Source organism: Apodemus sylvaticus, chromosome 23 (assembly GCF_947179515.1).
Source record: "Apodemus sylvaticus chromosome 23, mApoSyl1.1, whole genome shotgun sequence".
NCBI lineage: Eukaryota > Metazoa > Chordata > Mammalia > Rodentia > Muridae > Apodemus > Apodemus sylvaticus.
This window is the reverse complement of record NC_067494.1, coordinates 41,773,236-41,791,130: the sequence shown is the minus strand read 5'-3', so window position 1 is coordinate 41,791,130 and position 17,895 is coordinate 41,773,236. Positions and strand designations below refer to the sequence as shown.

The following is a 17,895-nucleotide window of genomic DNA, read 5'->3' as shown; positions in this document are numbered from 1 at the left end:
TATGTGTATGTATGTGTATGTGTGTATGTGTATGTGTGTGTGTATGTATATGTAATGTATTTGTGTAATATATCGGTGGATGTAGCTCAGCTAGTAAAGCACTTGCCCAGTATGCACAAAAGCCCAGGGTTCTATCCCAAACATATACAAACTGGGCATAGTAGTATGCATCTGATATCCCAGCACTCAGAGGGTGGAGGCAGGAGGATTGAAAAGTTAAGCTCATACTCAGCTATATAGCATGTTTGTAGATAGCCTGAGCTACAAAAGAATACAACCCCCCTCTCTCCCTTCTCCTCTCTTCTCCTCTCCTCCCCTCCCCTCCCCTCTCCTTTCCTCCCCTCCCCTCTCTTCTCCTCCCCTCCCCTCCCTTCCCCTCCTCTCCCCTCCCCTCCCTTCCCCTCCTCTCCTCTCCTCTCCTATCCTCCCCTCCCCTCCCCTCTCCTCCCCTCCCCTCTCTTCTCTTCCCCTCCCCTCTCCTCTCCTCCCCTCCCCTCCCTTCCCCTCCTTTCCCTTCCCCTCCCTTCCCCTCCTCTCCTCTCCTCTCCTCTCCTTTTTGTTTTTCTCTCTCTCCTCTTTGTTTTTCTCTCTCTCCTCTCTCTCTTTCTTCCCACGCATGTTCACAAAGATGAGACTTGGCCACTGCAGTTAGAGCTCTTTTCCACGGTCACATCAGAGAACACAGAGACGCGATCTTCCTCCCTTGATAAGGACTTGCTCAGGCAGCTAGAGTCTTAAGACTCAGCTCTTAAAGAAAAGATGCAGAATTTTAAAATATGCAACTTTCGCTTTCTCTGGATGTACCATCTGCTCTGCAATAAAGTTTAGAGAGGAGTCCTAATAAGGATATGTAAATTAGGGTATGCAAGGTTTTTCACTTAGAAATAAAAGTAAAAAAAAAAAAATTCTTGTCTGGAAGGACGACTTGCCCTTCTGCTAGGTCTGTAGCCACAGTGAGCAGACACAACTGTGGAGGAGCAGGCACGGAGCAAGCACCTACTTTCCAGGCTCCGGAGTTCAGAAGTTTGCTTTTTAGACCACGGATCCTAAAAGGAAAAGCAGTCGGGAAGATCTTTTCTTTTCCCGAGTGCATCCTCAGACAATACAAAGAAAGGTTTCCAAAGAAGTCCTTTTCAGAGCTGACCTCTCCAAAAGGCTCATCAGCATTGTCGCCAGGGACAGAGGGTGATGGTGACATCAAACTCAGCAGAGAGGCTTTCCTAATGTTAGCTTCACAGTCTGTCCCCGGAGTGCAGGCCAAGAGCCCTTTCAAAATGTAAGGCTTGCTCAAGGGAGGGCCTCTATGCATAAACAGAATTCAGTTTGGGAATTTGAAACTTACTCTGGCCCATCCAATCATTATAGACCTGTGAGTAGAGAGCCATGAAGACCCCCTAGAACCACACAAAAGAGCCAAGAGTGGTGGTGGGTGTGCAACCCCCAGCCCTGGGGAAGTAGAGTCAGGGAGCCCTGCGGCTCATGGCCAAACAGCCTGGCCTCCGTAGCAAACTGCAGGCTAAGTGAGAGGCCCTGTCCTAAGAAACAGGGGGACACCTATGGCCACCTCTGGTCTGCATGTGGACATGAACCCCCACACCAACATGTGTACCTGTACACATATGAATACACACACAGAATGAGAGGGGGAGGGGAGGAGGGAGGGGAGGAAGGAGGAGGGGAGGAGGGAGAATTCTGAAGAAGAGAAGGCTACAGCATTCTTAGGCTTTCAACTTTTAGTTGAAATTGCATACCTTAGAGGGAAGCAATTATGATTCTATTGTTCCTCTCTATCCCATTTGCTGTTTTTAGTGACCATCAATAAATTAATCAATATTAAATAGATACACACTGATGGATACCTATTATTCAGCTTTCGTAGCTCTTTTATTAAAGATCTATTTTTATTTCTCTCTATCTCTGTCATCTCTCTCTGTCTCTTTCTCTGTCTCTCTCTGTGATGTGTGTGTGGGTGTGTGTGTGTGTGTGTGTGTGTGTGTGTCGGAAGTGGCCATCAGCTACCTTGGAGCTGGAGTTACAGGCACTTGGGGGCCACCAGATGTGGGTGCTGGGAACTGAGGATTCTGGAAGAGCGACTGGTGCTGTTAGCTACTGAGCCATCTCTCCAGCCCCTGCTTCCAGAGCTTTTAAGCTACGCTAACTATGTAGTGGGATATTTGTGCTTCTTCAAATTCACACTTACTTGGAATCTGATCCTATTTGGGGGAGAGAGACCAAGAGGGGGCTGGTCATATGATGATAAAGGCAGAGACTGGAGAGAAATGGTGAGGGGAACTAAGAGAGGCTTGAAGAGGCTGTGGGAGGAACTGCCCTACACTGTGCGTTTAGATGTCAGCCTCCAGACAGGAGGGGGAAGTGTCAGCTGGTGGAGACTTATTACTGCAGCCCTAAGAATCCAATGCACTTGAGGAAAATGAGAGAAACCCGAGTTTCTGCTTTTCATCAGCCATCACAGGGGGATAGATTTGCACGTCAATTTCATTTCCTGTTCTGAGGACTGGCACATCTGCAGTTTTATCCAAGTATCTGCTGTCTGCTATGTCTATGTGCTATCATGGGAATTCGTAAACCATTGTCTAATTAATGGCGTCTGTTGTGTCTACTCTAATGCCTTCAACATTAGCAGTGTCTTTCCTGATCCTTGCTTTTCTCAAAGGCAGACTGTTTCCTTTGTAGGCACAGGAACTGTAGAGAACCTGGCTTCCTATGCAACCTTTGCTTCCTACCCAGAACACTAAAATGACTCCTGTGTGCTAGTTCACACCATGTTCTCGAAGTTTAAGGGGTTTCCTCTTTGTAGCTCCAGCTGTGCTCTGCAGCAGAGGTTGTCTGTGCTGTTCACTAAGCACCTGGAGTCTTTAGCCATCCTTTCTTCTTCGTCTTCATCTTCTTCTTTTCTTCTTCATCTTCATCTTCTTCTTCTTTTCTTCTTCTTCTTCTTCTTCTTCTTCTTCTTCTTCTTCTTCTTCTTCTTCTTCTTCTTCTTCTTCTTCTTCTTCTTCTTCTTCTTCTTCTTCTTCTTCTTCTTCTTCTTCTTCTTCTTCTTCTTCTTCTTCTTCTTCTTCTTCTTCTTCTTCTTCTTCTTCTTCTTCTTCTTCTTCTTCTTCTCTTCTCCTCCTCCTTTTCCTTCTCCTTCTCCTCCTCCCCTCTTCCTCTTCCTCCTTCCTCCTCCTTCCTTCCCCTCCTTCTTCCTCCTCCTCTCCACCCATCAGCACTCAGCGTACAAAATATTGACCTCTGCAGCATCTTGGAAAGAAACAATCTTTCCCATCCCCGCCAGACTTTCCCAACTGGAAGCCAGGCTCTGTCATCTCTCCTTCCAGCCACGTCCCAAACTGCTGCAGGTGTAAACAGCTCACAGCCTACCCCTCCCCCTTTCCAGAAGCTTACAGGCAGTAAACACCAAGTCATGCTGGGGCCTGGCTATCCTCTGGCTTCCTCATAAAGATTCTAGCAATAACACAGACGCCTTAGTTCCTAGACTCATAAAACTTCCCATGATTTGGGGAAAATAACAGGTAGGAAGAAATGGCTGTTAGAGAAGAGTTCTGACTCCCCCCTTGGGCCCTCACAGAACTTCTCCTCTCCCCTCCTGTCCATTTCCCCCCCCCCCACACCTTTGTCAATTCTATTAATTTTCCACATTATTGTTGTGACATTACTTAAATGTCCATGTCTCTTAATAGGTTATGAACAATATGAAGCCAAGAGTCACACTTTCCTTCTGTCCCTAACCTGGGGTGCAGCTTGGTATCTGCAGGGTGGTGATGCTTGGGAAATACGTTAAACAACATCAGCCATATCACACCACTATGTCCTAGATCTAGCACAATCCCCTTCTCATCAATAAACAAACCTAACGTTTCAGCAAAGAGAGGCGTCGATGTAAAGATCTTGTCAACCTTTATGCTCATGAGGTAGAAAATAGAAGGATGTTCCCCAGCATGCCTTGGGGCAAGCTTTTGAAGGAATGCACACACGACTCTTAAAGACAAGATACCCCTACCCCCTCTACCACATATAATCATTTACATTATTTGGTCAAGTTCTTTGGGGACTGCCAACTAATGTGAAGGAAGATTACCTTCTGGTAAAAATGCAGTGACCAGACACGACACCCCTGCCACTATATTGCTTGCGGCAAAGGGAAGGCGTCGTCCGAGGCGCTCAATGGTCAGAAGGATCAAGAGAGCTCCAGGCAGCTCCACAAGCCCTGAGATAAAGAAGTCTATGTAGAGGTTGCCTCCGATGAGTCCCAGACGCATGACAAGTCCTTGGTACACCACAGCGCTTGTGAACCTGCAGGACATCAGGACATCGGGAAAGCAAGTTAAGAGGGAGGATCAGGGAATCCTGTGTAGAAAAGGAAATGACAGTCATGCACTTGACGACAGCTTTGAAATCCAGCCCAAGTCAACTTACCAAGCAAACATAAGAATGAGTGTGCATTTCCTCATTTGGGGAGTTCTCACAAGGTCTAAGCAGGATGGATTACTGACTTCTTCATCTGTAACCGTGATCTAGACAAGGCAGACAGTTTTGGTAGCATTATATAGCAGGACATACATGCACAGTGCAAACTTATTGACTGTAAATCATTAAAAAAGATCCTCCTGAACTTCTGGGCCCTTCCCAGTTCCATCTTCAGACCTAGGCAGGAGTTTGTCTTCCAGCATCTTCAATATGTCAGATCCACAAAGATGTAGTTAACTCAGGTAAACGTCTGAGGATAAAGCCAGGACTGATGCTAAGCTACTTTAGATCACATTTCCTTTACATCACTGTGTAACCCTCTAGTTGGCACTCTTACTAATACAACACTTTTTCTTTTCTTTCTTTTTTTTTTTTAAAGCTTCTAAACTTAAAAGTATCATGCTGTTTAGGCCAACTGTCAACTGACCTAGAAGCACATGCAAAGAGAGTCTTATAAGGTAATTTCTAGATCAGGTTGGCCCATAGACACCCCAGTGTGAAACTGTTTTGATTGTGAATCAAGGTGGGAAGATTCACTGTGAATGCAGGTGGCATCATTCCCATGGGCTGGACCCTGAACTATGGAAGAGGACAAAAAGGACACCGAGGACCAAGCAAGGACACATCTATTCTATGTTCTCTTGACTGCAGATATGATGTCACCCGCTGTTTGAGGTCCTTTCCTGGCTTCCCCAGATTGATGAATTGTAATAGAAACTTTCCTGTCTATGGTGGTCGGGGTATTTGATCTATTCTCATCCTTACTATTCAAAGTGAGGTCAGGGAATCACCTAGAGGATAGCACGAACAGATGGCAACAATGTATTTTTCCATGGTTCATTGATACAATGTTTCCCAAGGAGTTTCTATACATTGTCTGAGGCAGGCAAGCAAAGGAGACTGTTTAGCATGTCTAGACTCCCATTTGGTTTTGGTTTATGTAGGAGGTTCTTATAGTTACACACTTGGCAGCTCAGTTCCTCTGCAGCACATATTATGCATATACATAGATTTTGACCTAGTAACCTCAGGACCTCTTGGTCTCCCACATGTATCTGGAGACACATATTCCCATCTCTGGACAATGGTGGAAGGTTCTCCATCCATGTTATTGGTGAAATTTAGACAGTTTGTATTGGAATATATTTACAATATATTCAGGTATGAAGAACAGAAGGGTCGATCTGGCCTGAACCATTTTGAGGTGCATTGTGCAGTGTCTCCTAGTAACCTTTTAGGGAGAATCGTCTAGTCACACACATATATATGTGTGTGTGTGTGTGTATGTATATATATGTGTGTATGTATATGTATATATATATGTGTGTGTATATATGTATATATATGTGTGTGTATATGTATATATGTGTGTGTATATATGTATATATGTGTGTGTATATATGTATATATGTGTGTATATATGTATATATATATGTGTGTGTATATGTATATATATGTGCATATATATGTATATATGTGTGTGTATATGTATATATGTGTGTGTATATGTATATATATATATGTGTGTGTGTATATATGTATATATGTATCTATGTGTGTGTATATATATATGTGTGTGTGTGTATGTAGATATATATATGTGTATGTGTATATGTGTGTGGGTATATGTGTGTTTGTGTGTGTGTGTTAAACTCTGGACTAAGCACATGGAATATTTCATTTAATTATCATCAAAGTATTTTTATGAATTCAAGTTGATAAATGAAAAAACAAACAAACAAACGAACAAGCCAACACCAAGCTCAGGACCCCAAGGATTGAATAGCAGGAGTCAACAGTTCTTTCAGGTCAGGCTTCATCCTGCTTAGTGGTGGGCGCTTCTGCTTTTCTTCTTCGCCATCCCCACATCTGCACACTGGAGACAGGCTTTTCAAAGGCAATATGCACGGGACCTTTTTTATTTCTTCTCCAGCCTTCCTGTCTCCTGTCCACTACATCTTTTTGCCCAGGCTGAACACTAGCATCTCAGAGTTAAAGGAGATCCACGCACCACAGCTGCATACATCTGGCTCAGCCATCCAGTCTGTAATGGTCTCTAACTGGTAACAGTGGAGCGTCTCTCCGGATGTCCTCAGCTCTGTTGATGCCTGTTTCTTCTTGACAGACATCCAGTCATCATGTGAGCAAGGAATCATGACATCAGATGGCAAAAGGCAGTGGGGAGCAGCGAGTGTTCCCTAGCACAGGGCCACATCGAGGGTACTTTGGAACTTGCAAGCTTCCAATTCTCTCTTGAAACTAACATTGCCACTGTGGTGTGGAAGCGGCATGGAGAAGATACAGGTAGATTCTAATAAACCTTTATTTATAGAGACACAACAAGCTGGGCGTGTGGCTTGTGAGCTGTCGTTTGCTGACCTGGGAGATGAAGGGTTAGTGCTGGAGGGACTTTCATAGACCAACTTTAACTATCAGTAGAGAAGAAACGGTTGAGAATCTGACCCCAACAGGAGCCCTAGACAGTGAGTACATGAATCTGGAGGCTGAAGTCCAAACTCTGCATTTCAATTGCTATATTCTGCAGTATATAGAATACTTTTATCTCTTTGATTGAAAGAGATTGATCATCTCATTCAGAGTTCTTATGAGTTAGTGGGATTAGAATGAATTCCTTCCTCCCTCCCTCCCTTCCTTCCTTTCTTTCTTTTCTTTCTTTTTCTTTTCTTCTTCCTTCCTTCTTTTCTCTCTTCTTTCTTCCTTTCTTTCTTTTCTTTTCTTTTTTTTCATTTACTATAAATATCCTCTTAAAAACAGCTTCGTCTGGGGAGATAGCTCATTTGGTAATAGTTCATGGTGAGCATAAGAATCTGAACTTGATTCCCCAGAACGCTCATAAAAATGTGGTGCTATGGATATGGTCCTATGTGCTTGTGATTCTAGTGTTGGGAGGCCTATACTTGAGCTCCTGGTCAATAAAAGACCCTGTCTCAAAAAAAAAAAAAAAAAGGCGTGGGGTGGTGGTAGTTATGGTGAATGACTCCTGAGGAATGACATCCAGGATTAAGTTTTGGCCTCCAGAAAATGTGCATAAACGTTCACATACATACACAAGAGTAAACATTTAAAGCCATTAATCTTCTAATAAGAAGTAATATTTAAAACTGATAGATTTAAATTAAATAGCAGTGTACCTGCCTATCTTATAATAGAACCCCTTTCTCTTTATGTATATAGATGCTCATGTACACACATACACACATAAACACACACACACACACACACACACACACACACACACACACATACACACGGCTATCAAACCATATCCTCAGTAGAGCTGTCTCTGCTTCTAGTTATAGGGAAGGCATGATCTTCTCAAGGTAACACTATCGTCTGACTGGGCATGTATCCCAATTGAACCAATGAGAAATGGACATGTTACCCAACCCCAGGCCAATAAGAAACCCGAGTCTTAATTTGAACAAATTAGAAAATGGGCGTATGTCCCAATTTGAGCCAATGAGAGGATGAGCTTGTGGCTTAGTTTAAACCAATGATCAAAACATTCCGGAAAGAAGTCACCCACTTCCCTTAATTCAGAGATACCCAAAGGAACCTTACCACAAAAAAATTAATGACAAAATAGTGGGCCCAGATAGAATTTTAGCAGACACCTACATCCACAGGGAACCAGGCTGAGAATGCAAACGGCTGGTCAGGGTGGAGAGAGGGGCAAACAGCTTTGATGACCTGCTTAGACCCCGGCTAGGATAACTCTGAATCCTGCTGGGCCAGGAACTAAAGACACATGAGCTGGCAAGTGTGCCTATTGTCCAAGTGCCTTTAAGTTGGCTTTCTGTTATTCAACTCCAGTCCATAAAAATCCCTTGTTTCCATCACTATTTTAGGCAAAATTGTTTCATTGTTAAAATAATTGCTTCAACATTCCAGTTCGCTCTAATTACAACTCCCTGTAAACATCCTTTATTCAACGTCAAAATTCTTGAGATTTGGGACAACCCTGTGACTCTGCTTCTCCTAAGCGTAAGTTGAATGTGTAGCTATATAAGCACCTGCCAGAAGAGTGTGAACTCCAGGTAACAAGGGAAAGTAATCAGGACCACACCAGCACCATCCTTCCCTGAACGGTGAGTGAACAGAAAGATGAGAGGTGCTACAAGCAGGTAAGGATTTTGTTACAGTGCAGAGCGAGCCCAACGTGTCCCTGATTTACTAGCTTCGTCTCTGTCCCTGCAGTGACGCAGATATTCTGAAAGATGACCCACTTTCTGGGCATCCAAAGACCTCGAGAGACGGAGAGCCGTATCTTAGAGTTGAGTCCTGCCGGCTCATGCACACAGTGTCTGTGGCTACTGTTCTTTTATGTAACTTCTCGCTCTGTAGCCGCGTTTTTCTTCTGTTGCCAAAGGTTATCAGACTTTGGTCTAGTCTGAGTCAGAAACAAAAGATCTGAAATGCTATCCCAGATTGTTATATTTTTAAAAAATACACTTTAATAAATTATAGCCTCTATACAATAAAATGTAATAATTAATAAATGGAGCTCTTTTTAAGTTCTGATGTATTTACAATCTTATAACAATTTACTATGCCTGCAATATGGCATATGTCCATGATTCTGAAGCTCCTTCATGATTTCCCCAAATTCCATCCACTCAGGATGAGGGTAGCCTTCACCTGCTCTCTGTTGAGACGGCGTTTCTTTCTTTAGAACTTTAATAGACACAGAATCTGGAGTTGTCCCTTCTTCCACACCTTGCTTTGTATTTTAAATTGCCAGGAAAAAGAAAGGATTTACAAATAGCTATGCTATAAATAGTGCTGTTAAAAGCCTCCCAAATGGAGAGTGAGTTTCAGGTGAACACCCAGCAGGGTTACCCTAGAGATGTGGTATTTTGCTCAATATATATATTTTCACTCAGCATTTTATTGAACCATTATGAGACTTGATTTCTTTTCAGCAGTACAAGGATACTAACACTCATGATTATTTTAAAAATCCAATTAGATGCTATATACATGTAGACATGTGCATGTGTAAGCATTCAATGCTGGGTGCTGTTAATGTTAAGATGTGTATATGTATATGGATATATATATAGAGAGAGAATGCAAATATATGTATATATGTATATATAAATATATAGGGAGATGAGTAGAATTGGGGTGCATATATATACATATACACATACACATATACACGTATATGTATATATATGCACCCCAATCCTACTATATATATATATGTACACCCCAAATATACATGTACATATACACAATACACGTATATGTGTATGTGTATATGTACATGTATATTTAAGAGGCATTTCCTTGTAAGGGATCATTCATTCACCCCTCACTCATAGCTACTGAAGTCACACAAACAGAGATGCTTCAAAATGACAGGAAGCCCTTTCCAATGTGACCTGCCACCATTCATTTTTAAAGCTCACATTTCTATGCAGGATTTTGAATATAACAACTATATTTTATATCAGTTTGCCATTGCTGGCATCCCAGGCTGAAACGAAGTAGGTTCAATTATTTAAAAATATATACACAAGCTGGTGGGTTCAAGAGACTTGGTATAAGGTGTCTATCAACAGCCCATCATACCTGGGGGCTCACTAAGTGCACCCTACCCTAGGCCTTGGGTCTGAATCCTTATTTCAGGCTCTTCAGAGAACAAGCAGGAGAAACTGAGTCAGTGGAAAGTCCCAGCTATCTTGGGACTCCTGAGCCTTAGCTCTTCCCAGAGCTCCGGGTTGAGGGGTTGAGTATCCCAGGCTCAGGAGGGAAGAATACCACTTAAACATAGGATCTGCCTCAGGATCAGAGGAGAACACAGGACTGGTGGCTGCACCTTGTAAATCTATTTGGTGGATCTTAGTAAGTGATTTCCTATCCATTGAGATAACCATGAGCCTTTCACTATCATGACAAACTTAATGACAATGTCATTCTATGTTGACTACAGCCTCTCCACCCTCCAGAAGCTTCTATTCTCTAAGTCAGCATGAACCAAAGATTATTTGAAGACTTGAGGCTTACTTTTTTTTTGAGCAGTCAGGAACAAGTTCAAAGCTAAACCCCCAAGTCTTACAGATAAGAACCCAAAGAAGGAGTGCTTGGAGGGCCAAAAGGGTGGCCAGTGACTTCTGGGGACACCCAGGAACTTTCATACACTTCTTAGTGGGTGGCCCCATTACTCAGACAAAGGCCAGCCCCAGAAGCACCAGAGCTTCTGGAATCTGACATGAAGGAGCTTCAGCTAACTCCTGGGCAGGAAGCACAGCAACTGCTCTCCGTGAAGAGAGCATTGCTTGACGCTAAGCAATACACACTATCCACTCCCCGTGAAGCAGAGTTGCCAAGCTACTCACTGTACACAGTGCCTGCGCTCCATGAAGAGAGCAGTGTGCCAAGCTACCCACAGTTCACACTGCCCACTCCCCGTGAAGCAGAGTTGCCAAGTTCCCCGCAGTACTTGGAGACACTTAAAATATAAAACAAGAGCAAGCAAACCATTTACTGTGTAAGAACAAATAAAAAAGAAGGATCTGTGTAGACCTTATTCCAAAGGCTCAGGGAACATGGTGAAGGAAGGAGAGGGAAGACTGTAAGAGCCAGAGTCTCAGGAATCCTGCTGAAGATGGTGCATTCTATACGTGGCAGGGAAGCCACACCCATGAAATCTCAGCAGCATGGCTGCCTAAACAGGACCTGAACAATACAACAGTTGACATTCCAACCTAGATGGTCGAAACCTCATAAAGTCTACCAGAAGAAGAAGAGAGAAGAGTCTACACCAGCCATGAGAACCCAATAGGGAAAATAATCCCAAGTGCTAAGGGGACTGAATTAAACATGTTGCTGAACTTCCCAGGAGCTCCCATAGGGTGGAAGCAGAAAAGTTCTCAATGCCAAAGCTCAAGAATGCCCAGTGTGTTCAAAGACAGTAGCCTGCTTGGCTACTTGGAGACTTCAGTTCTGAATAAGCAAATTGGGTAAGAAGCTAGACAAGGGTGTGCTGTTTGGTTTGGGGAGAGGAAGAAAAGGTACCATGTACTACATATAAATCTCAACACCCCACAGCCACCCCATCACAATTCCTATCATCCTGGTTATTGGTCTCCTGATGCACCAGGAGTCATTGTCCTAAGAACATAGCCTTTGACCCCTTGAAAAGCAAACTTTTGAGTCACCTGCTCACTAGCTGAGGGTGTCCACACCTGTGGTGGTTTGTATATGCTTGGCTCAGGGAGTGGCACTATTAGGAAGTATGGCCTTGTTGGAGTAGGGGTGTCTCTGTGGGTGTGAGCTTTAATGCCTTGTCCTAGCTGCCTGAAAGCCAGTCTTCCACTAGCAGCCTTCAGATGAAGAAATAGAACTCTCAGCTCTGCTGCCTCATGCCTGCCTGGACATTGTCATGCTCCTGCCTTAATGATAATGGACTGAACCTCTGACCTGTAAACCAGCCCCAATTAAACGTTGTCCTTTATAAGACTTGCATTAGTCATGGTGCCTGTTCCTAGCCGTGAAACCCTAACTAAGACAACATGTGCTGGTCTAGCAGCATAACATGATGAGATGCTGCTCACATAGTACTAAGGGCAATGGCACCATGATGGCGGTCTCTAAGAGTGTCATGGGGCATGCCAGTGTCATCAATCTCTTTACAGGAAGGGTTAGGACTCCCTTCCTCCCTCACTCCTGCAGCTCTTACAGTCAGGAGACCCTACATTCCATACCTTCTACTGCCACCATGTTCTCAGTCCTTGGTTGGCACTAATCTCCTTCTGCCAGACAGCTGGGGTGCCATGTCCCCTCAAGCCCGGATCTGAGCTGGCCCTTACTGATTCCCTTGAATTTCTTGCTTGAGTGAGTTCCATTTCTTAATGCCAAGTCCTCCCCTCTCTCCTTGGTGTGCTGGGGAATCTGGTGCTGCTCCACCCAGGAAAAGGGTCTGTGTGGCAAGGTGGGGCTAGTTCTTCAAATCTTCATGGGTTGTGATATAAAACTGCTGTTATAGGGCTCTCTAGAATTAATCTTTTCCTCTAGTGCTCCAGGCAGTGGCTTCCAGGACTACAGGAAAGGGCACCCTCCATTCTCCTTGGTGTAGTTCCAGGGTGTGGGGTGGTGAACTGTGATAGGCAGCCTGGTCTCCATTGAGCTCCGGCTTAAAACCCCAGAAAACTGGCAGATAACCGTAGTCTGCAAGGGACAGTAGGTGTTTCCCATACTCCTGGGTCCCTGGCTCCTGTCACATAGCTACAGCCCCCCACAGCCACTCTGTAGAGAGGTCTGTGACCATCAGTCACATAGGGGGCAGCACCCCAAGTCCTCCCACATGCAGATAAGGTATCCCCAAGCTCTCAGACCAAGCCAATGAGAAGTACTTAATGTCAGACCCTGACCCACTCCAAAACTGTATATAAGAATCCTAACCTGAAGGAATAGAGGTGTATGAGAACTACTCCATCATCTGAGAGCTTCGATCATAAGAGCTGTAACACCGCTGCTTGGGAAGAGGTCTGCTCTCCTGAAACACCACCAGAAGCTCCCCTGCATTCCTTGTTGGCTAGCTGGCCTCTTGTCAGCTCACCCGACAGACTCGGCGACTCAGGGCAGGGCTATGTGGAGCGACTGGGGTGGAGTCGACTGTAGCAGTGGAGGCTGCGGAGATGACTCTCCCCCTTTGCCTGAACCCTCACATCTGGCCAGGCCAGAGATCTCCGTGGAAAGTTTCCAGTACACAGGTCCACACCAGGGCACAGGCAGAATTAAGCTTGGGTGGTTTTGAACCCTGGAATTCGTGATAGTGTTCATTACAGATATAACCTAGCCTTTCCTGGCTCATTAAGAGTCCGGGGGCTCCTCAGTCATGGACTGTCTGGAAGGGAGACTATGACCTGAGCCCCCATGTGTTGATTCTGGGTTATGAGCATCCATCCATCAGTTCATTGTTCTCTGCTCTTGACTATGGGTGTGACGTGACCAGCTATCTCGTGTTTCTGGGACTTCTCTGCAATGGTGGACTGCAGTCTGGACTTGACTTGTGAGTCTAATAAACCCTTCTCCCTTAAGTTTCTTCCACTCAGGCATTTTTTTTCCACTAAAACAGGAAAAAGCTAAGACAGGTACCGTCCCCGGGTAAGTCCTGCACCCTGTCAGTGTCCCGGCTGACTCTCATTGAGAATTGGAATCCAGAAAATGGGCAGCAGATCCTAGTTTATAAATTATATTCCACTCAGAAATGGGAAAGACACAACAATATGTCTGCTTACTAACTGGTCTTCAAATTGGCTCCAGTATGGGACAGTTTGGAGGATCCTGTCTTCACCCTCAACACAGACTCAGATGACTGGAGTTACCAGACTGTAACTCCACTCTGTGCCTGAGAATAAGTCACCAGATACCCTCACAGGGGCCCTCAGAGGTCTGCTCAGAATCACTTCCACTTTCAGTGTTTTTATTTGGGAGTGCTGAGAAATTACTCAAGACATCCTAGTATGATGGAGGAGCACGGAGATTAGTTTACACGCCCCACAATGGATGTCCTAATCCTTTGATGGGGTCTGAGACTGGCCAGCTGCTCCTCTGCCTGGCTCTCGGTTTTCAGAATATTTGAACATAGTAACTTTCTTTGTCAGTGTGTTCCTTGTTGCTTACAGTAGAACCTTTTCTAGGGAAAGAGGCAATGCTTTTATATGCGAGCCTTGAGCAGGCGGGATACACCATCCTTGAGATTCTAGATTGGAACTAAATCCCTTCCGTGTGTGTGTGTGTGTGTGTGTGTGTGTGTGTGTGTGTGTGTGTGTTCATGTGTATGCACATATGCATGCAAATGGAGACCAGAGTTCGATAGCAGGCATCTTTCTAAATTGTTTTCCACCTTATTTTATGAGATAGAATCTCTCACTAAGTCTGTAGACCACTGACTGGCAAGACTGGCCGCCCTGTTAGCCCCAGGGATTAGCCTGTCTCCACACCCCCAGTGCTGCAGTTACAGGTGTATGATATCATGCCTGGATTTCACATAGGTGTTGGGGTCTTAACTCAGGTCCTCAAGTCCACACAGCTGGTATGTTACTGACTGAGCTGTCCCCCAATCTTGTAAAAGCCTCTGACTATTCACAAAACATTCAAAGCTAAAGCATGCCAGGACTCACTTTGTCCACAAATAAATGGAAAAGCTTATGTTTAGTTCTTTTAAACATATTTACACAAGGAAAGGAAGCATAGTGGAATGAAGAACAGTTATCAGGAGACAGGACAGATTGCTCAGTGGTGAGACTGGACTCCAGGACCCATGTAGTCCTGGTATGGGCAAGAAACCCAAGAAGTTGGGTTTCTTGCCCATACCTCATTCCATCGGGAGTAGGACAGACAATCACTGAGATGGCTGAGTTTCAACCCATCCAACAACACCCAAACCCAGGATCAAGGAGATCATTTCTCAAAGGAACAAGTGGTCAGAGATGGAGGACAGCACTGATACCTTTTATCTGGCCTCCATCTGCACAGGTGGGTGCATACCTCCATTCTGTGTGCACACACATACACATACACACACATACACACACACTCACAATACAGAAATATGCCACTAAATAGTTACAAAAACAAAAAAGAGTAATTACTGATGAGACAGAAAACAGATTGCAAAGAGGATAAGAATTAAATAATGAATAAAGGCAATAGTACTGTACAAAGACACTGAATGTATCTAGGGAGACAGTTTTGAAAGAAAATATTATGTAGGCTATTTTAGAAATAAGTGCACCCAATATAGAGCCTTGTAACTCTCTGAATACATGGGTGAGCAGATTACACAGTGTGTGTCTCAACATACGTTTCTGAGACAACCTCCTGGAAGCTACACTCCTATAAACATTCAGGTGTGTGCTAATTGGACTGTATTCTCTATGATTCAGCTTTTCACGTGAAAAGGATTTTCACTGCAACAATTAATAATCAACTTGTTGAACTTGGGAGGTTAGAAATCCCTAGACCATGAAGTATACCAAATGGTAAGACAGGAGACAATAGGTGATCCTGCCTGAGGTAGATGTATAGTTTGATCAACTGGCAACTGAGCAGCCTGCTCTTAACTGCAGAATGAATATGTAAACTGGCTTCCAGTAAGCTGTCTATGTCAGGTCCCAGAGACATGGCTAAACCTCTTACATACACTCCTGGAAACACACGACTAAGTGCTTAATCTCTACTTCAGTCTATGTGGTAAAAATAGTCATGCTAGTACCCATCCAACAAGCACACACAACAAGTGCCCTGTGTGTGCCTACCCATGTCCTATATGTTGATCACAGGTGCCCCGTGAGTAGTTCCAGGTGTTCTGTGTGTGATTCCAGGTGCCCTGTGTGTGCTTACATGTGCTATATGTGTGATTCAAGTCATACAAGTCAGCAATTTGTATGCTTATGCTTAGTACATCCATAGCATCTAAGGATCCAGACCACTGGGACAGAGTAGCCACATGACTCATCTAGAGATCCTGCAGCTGAGTTTACAGTTATTAGGAGATAGGAGACAAGTGAAGAAAAACACTTCAACCACTCACCCAGGCATGGCCTACTTCCCATGGCTACCCCTGGGGAGGGTGACAAAGATTTGCTATTGCATGAACAATGTCTTTAACAGGATAAAAGCCCTTGGTTCTGGCGACTTTTTGTAAGAGTCCCTAAGTCTTTTTTCTGACAAAGGAGTTAGAAATCTCTTCTAAGATTCTCTTTATTTAGACCCTTGAAACAGGCAAGTTTATCAAGCGGAAAAGGAAGGCCCAGTCTCCATTTCTATGCATGTGTTAAATGACATCTTTCTCCTTCTAACACTGAACCCAAATTATTAGCCCAGAAGTTCTGAATACTCAAGACACAATTAACATATCAAATGATTCCCAAGAAGAAGGAAGGAGAGGGCCCTGTTCCTGGAAAGGCTTGATGCAGCAATGTAGGGGAGTACCAGGACAGAGAAGTAGGAGGTGGTTGATTGGGGAATGGGCTGAGGGAAGAGGGCTTATGGGACTTATGGGGAGGGGGAAACTGGGAAAGGGGAAATCATTTGGAATGTAAACAAAGAATATAGAAAAAAAAACCACATAATGTGGTCTGTATTACTTGTTTCTGATTCCAAATCAAGTATTAAACCAGGTCCTGTTGTCATGGGCAGGAAGGACCATGATTAGTGCCCACGTGCTGCTATGCAAACAATTCAGTTACTTATTACAGGAATTTTGCGCTTAAGTATTATTCTCCGAGAAGAGTGATTTTTTTTTCCCCTAGGAAAATTTAGCACTTGAAACCTTGCTTGCTTTCTTTGTGGTTGGACTTTGAGAGATTAGATTTTTGTCTGTGCTTGTTCCTTGTAGTATAATTCCCCACTGCTGTGTTTGTGTGGTGGGAACATACCCTCATGGATCAATGTTCCCTCTAGCTATGTGGAATACAGTAGATTTCACCTGCTCCCAGGACACAAAACTTAGAAAGAATTTATGAAGAAAGGCAATTGTCCTGATGGGCTGGAGAGGGACCAAGCAGTGCTGCCATGGTAACCAAAGCCTGGGATTATGAATGCCATGGACCACCTACCAGGGACAGGGCAGCACAGTGCTATGGAAACCGTGTTCATCCCTTACCTCCACTGAGCAGTGTTTTCACAGAGAGGCATCTACTCTCATTCCCTCACAGTAGGAAGCACAATGATTTGGATGGCAGAAAGTGATTTTGCAGAAAACACAAAGGCTAACCAAATGGCACAGGAACAAGACACTTGAAAAAGCCAACCGGTCTTTCTCTCTCACAGTATGAGTATAAAGAATCAAAGACAGGATTAGAGTGCTCAAAAGAAGACAAAGGGAAAAGCAAACAAACCCCCTTCTATCCCATCAGGCAGAGACTCAGACACAAAGACGTTGGGAGTCAAATGGACTCCTGCTCCTGAAGGAGAAAGCTAAGGTCAGCTATTGAGGAAGAACAAAGGGTGACCCCTGACTCCTAGACTACATAACTAATGAATGACCACCAACCGTACTGTCATGATGTGGAGCTTGGAACTCAATGCATTCGCCTCCTAGTGAGCTTCACCAGACAGAGAATAGAGGAAGTGAGAAGAAAAATACTTCATTCTCTAGTTCTTCCAAGTGGAAACTGCTGTCTATAGCCAGAACTCCTCTGAAGAAGGCGTATTTGTGGCAGTTTCAGTGAAAATGGCCTCCATTATGTTCATACGTTGTCAGTGAGCTTGGAGGTTCCCATGCTCGCTTTACCTGTGGATCAGGATCTAAAGCTCTCAGCTATTGCTCCAGCACTAGGCCGGTTTGTCTCCTGCCGTGATGAAAATGGACTAACCCTTTGAAACTGTAGGCAAGCCCCTGATTGTGGTGGTTTGAATGTGTTTGGC

At 44.2% G+C, this 17,895-nt stretch overlaps 1 protein-coding gene across 1 annotated transcript in view; it reads right to left on the bottom strand.

The window, feature by feature from the left end:
* Slc22a3 (solute carrier family 22 member 3) overlaps positions 1-17,895 on the bottom strand; it is an 87,294-nt gene that overhangs the window by 9,119 nt on the left and 60,280 nt on the right. The window contains exons 6-7 of the mRNA XM_052169838.1: positions 4,441-4,538; positions 4,103-4,317 (exon numbers count right to left, since the gene is read on the bottom strand). Of these exons, the coding sequence (XP_052025798.1) occupies positions 4,103-4,317; positions 4,441-4,538 (313 nt within the window). The remainder of the gene's footprint in view (positions 1-4,102; positions 4,318-4,440; positions 4,539-17,895) is intronic.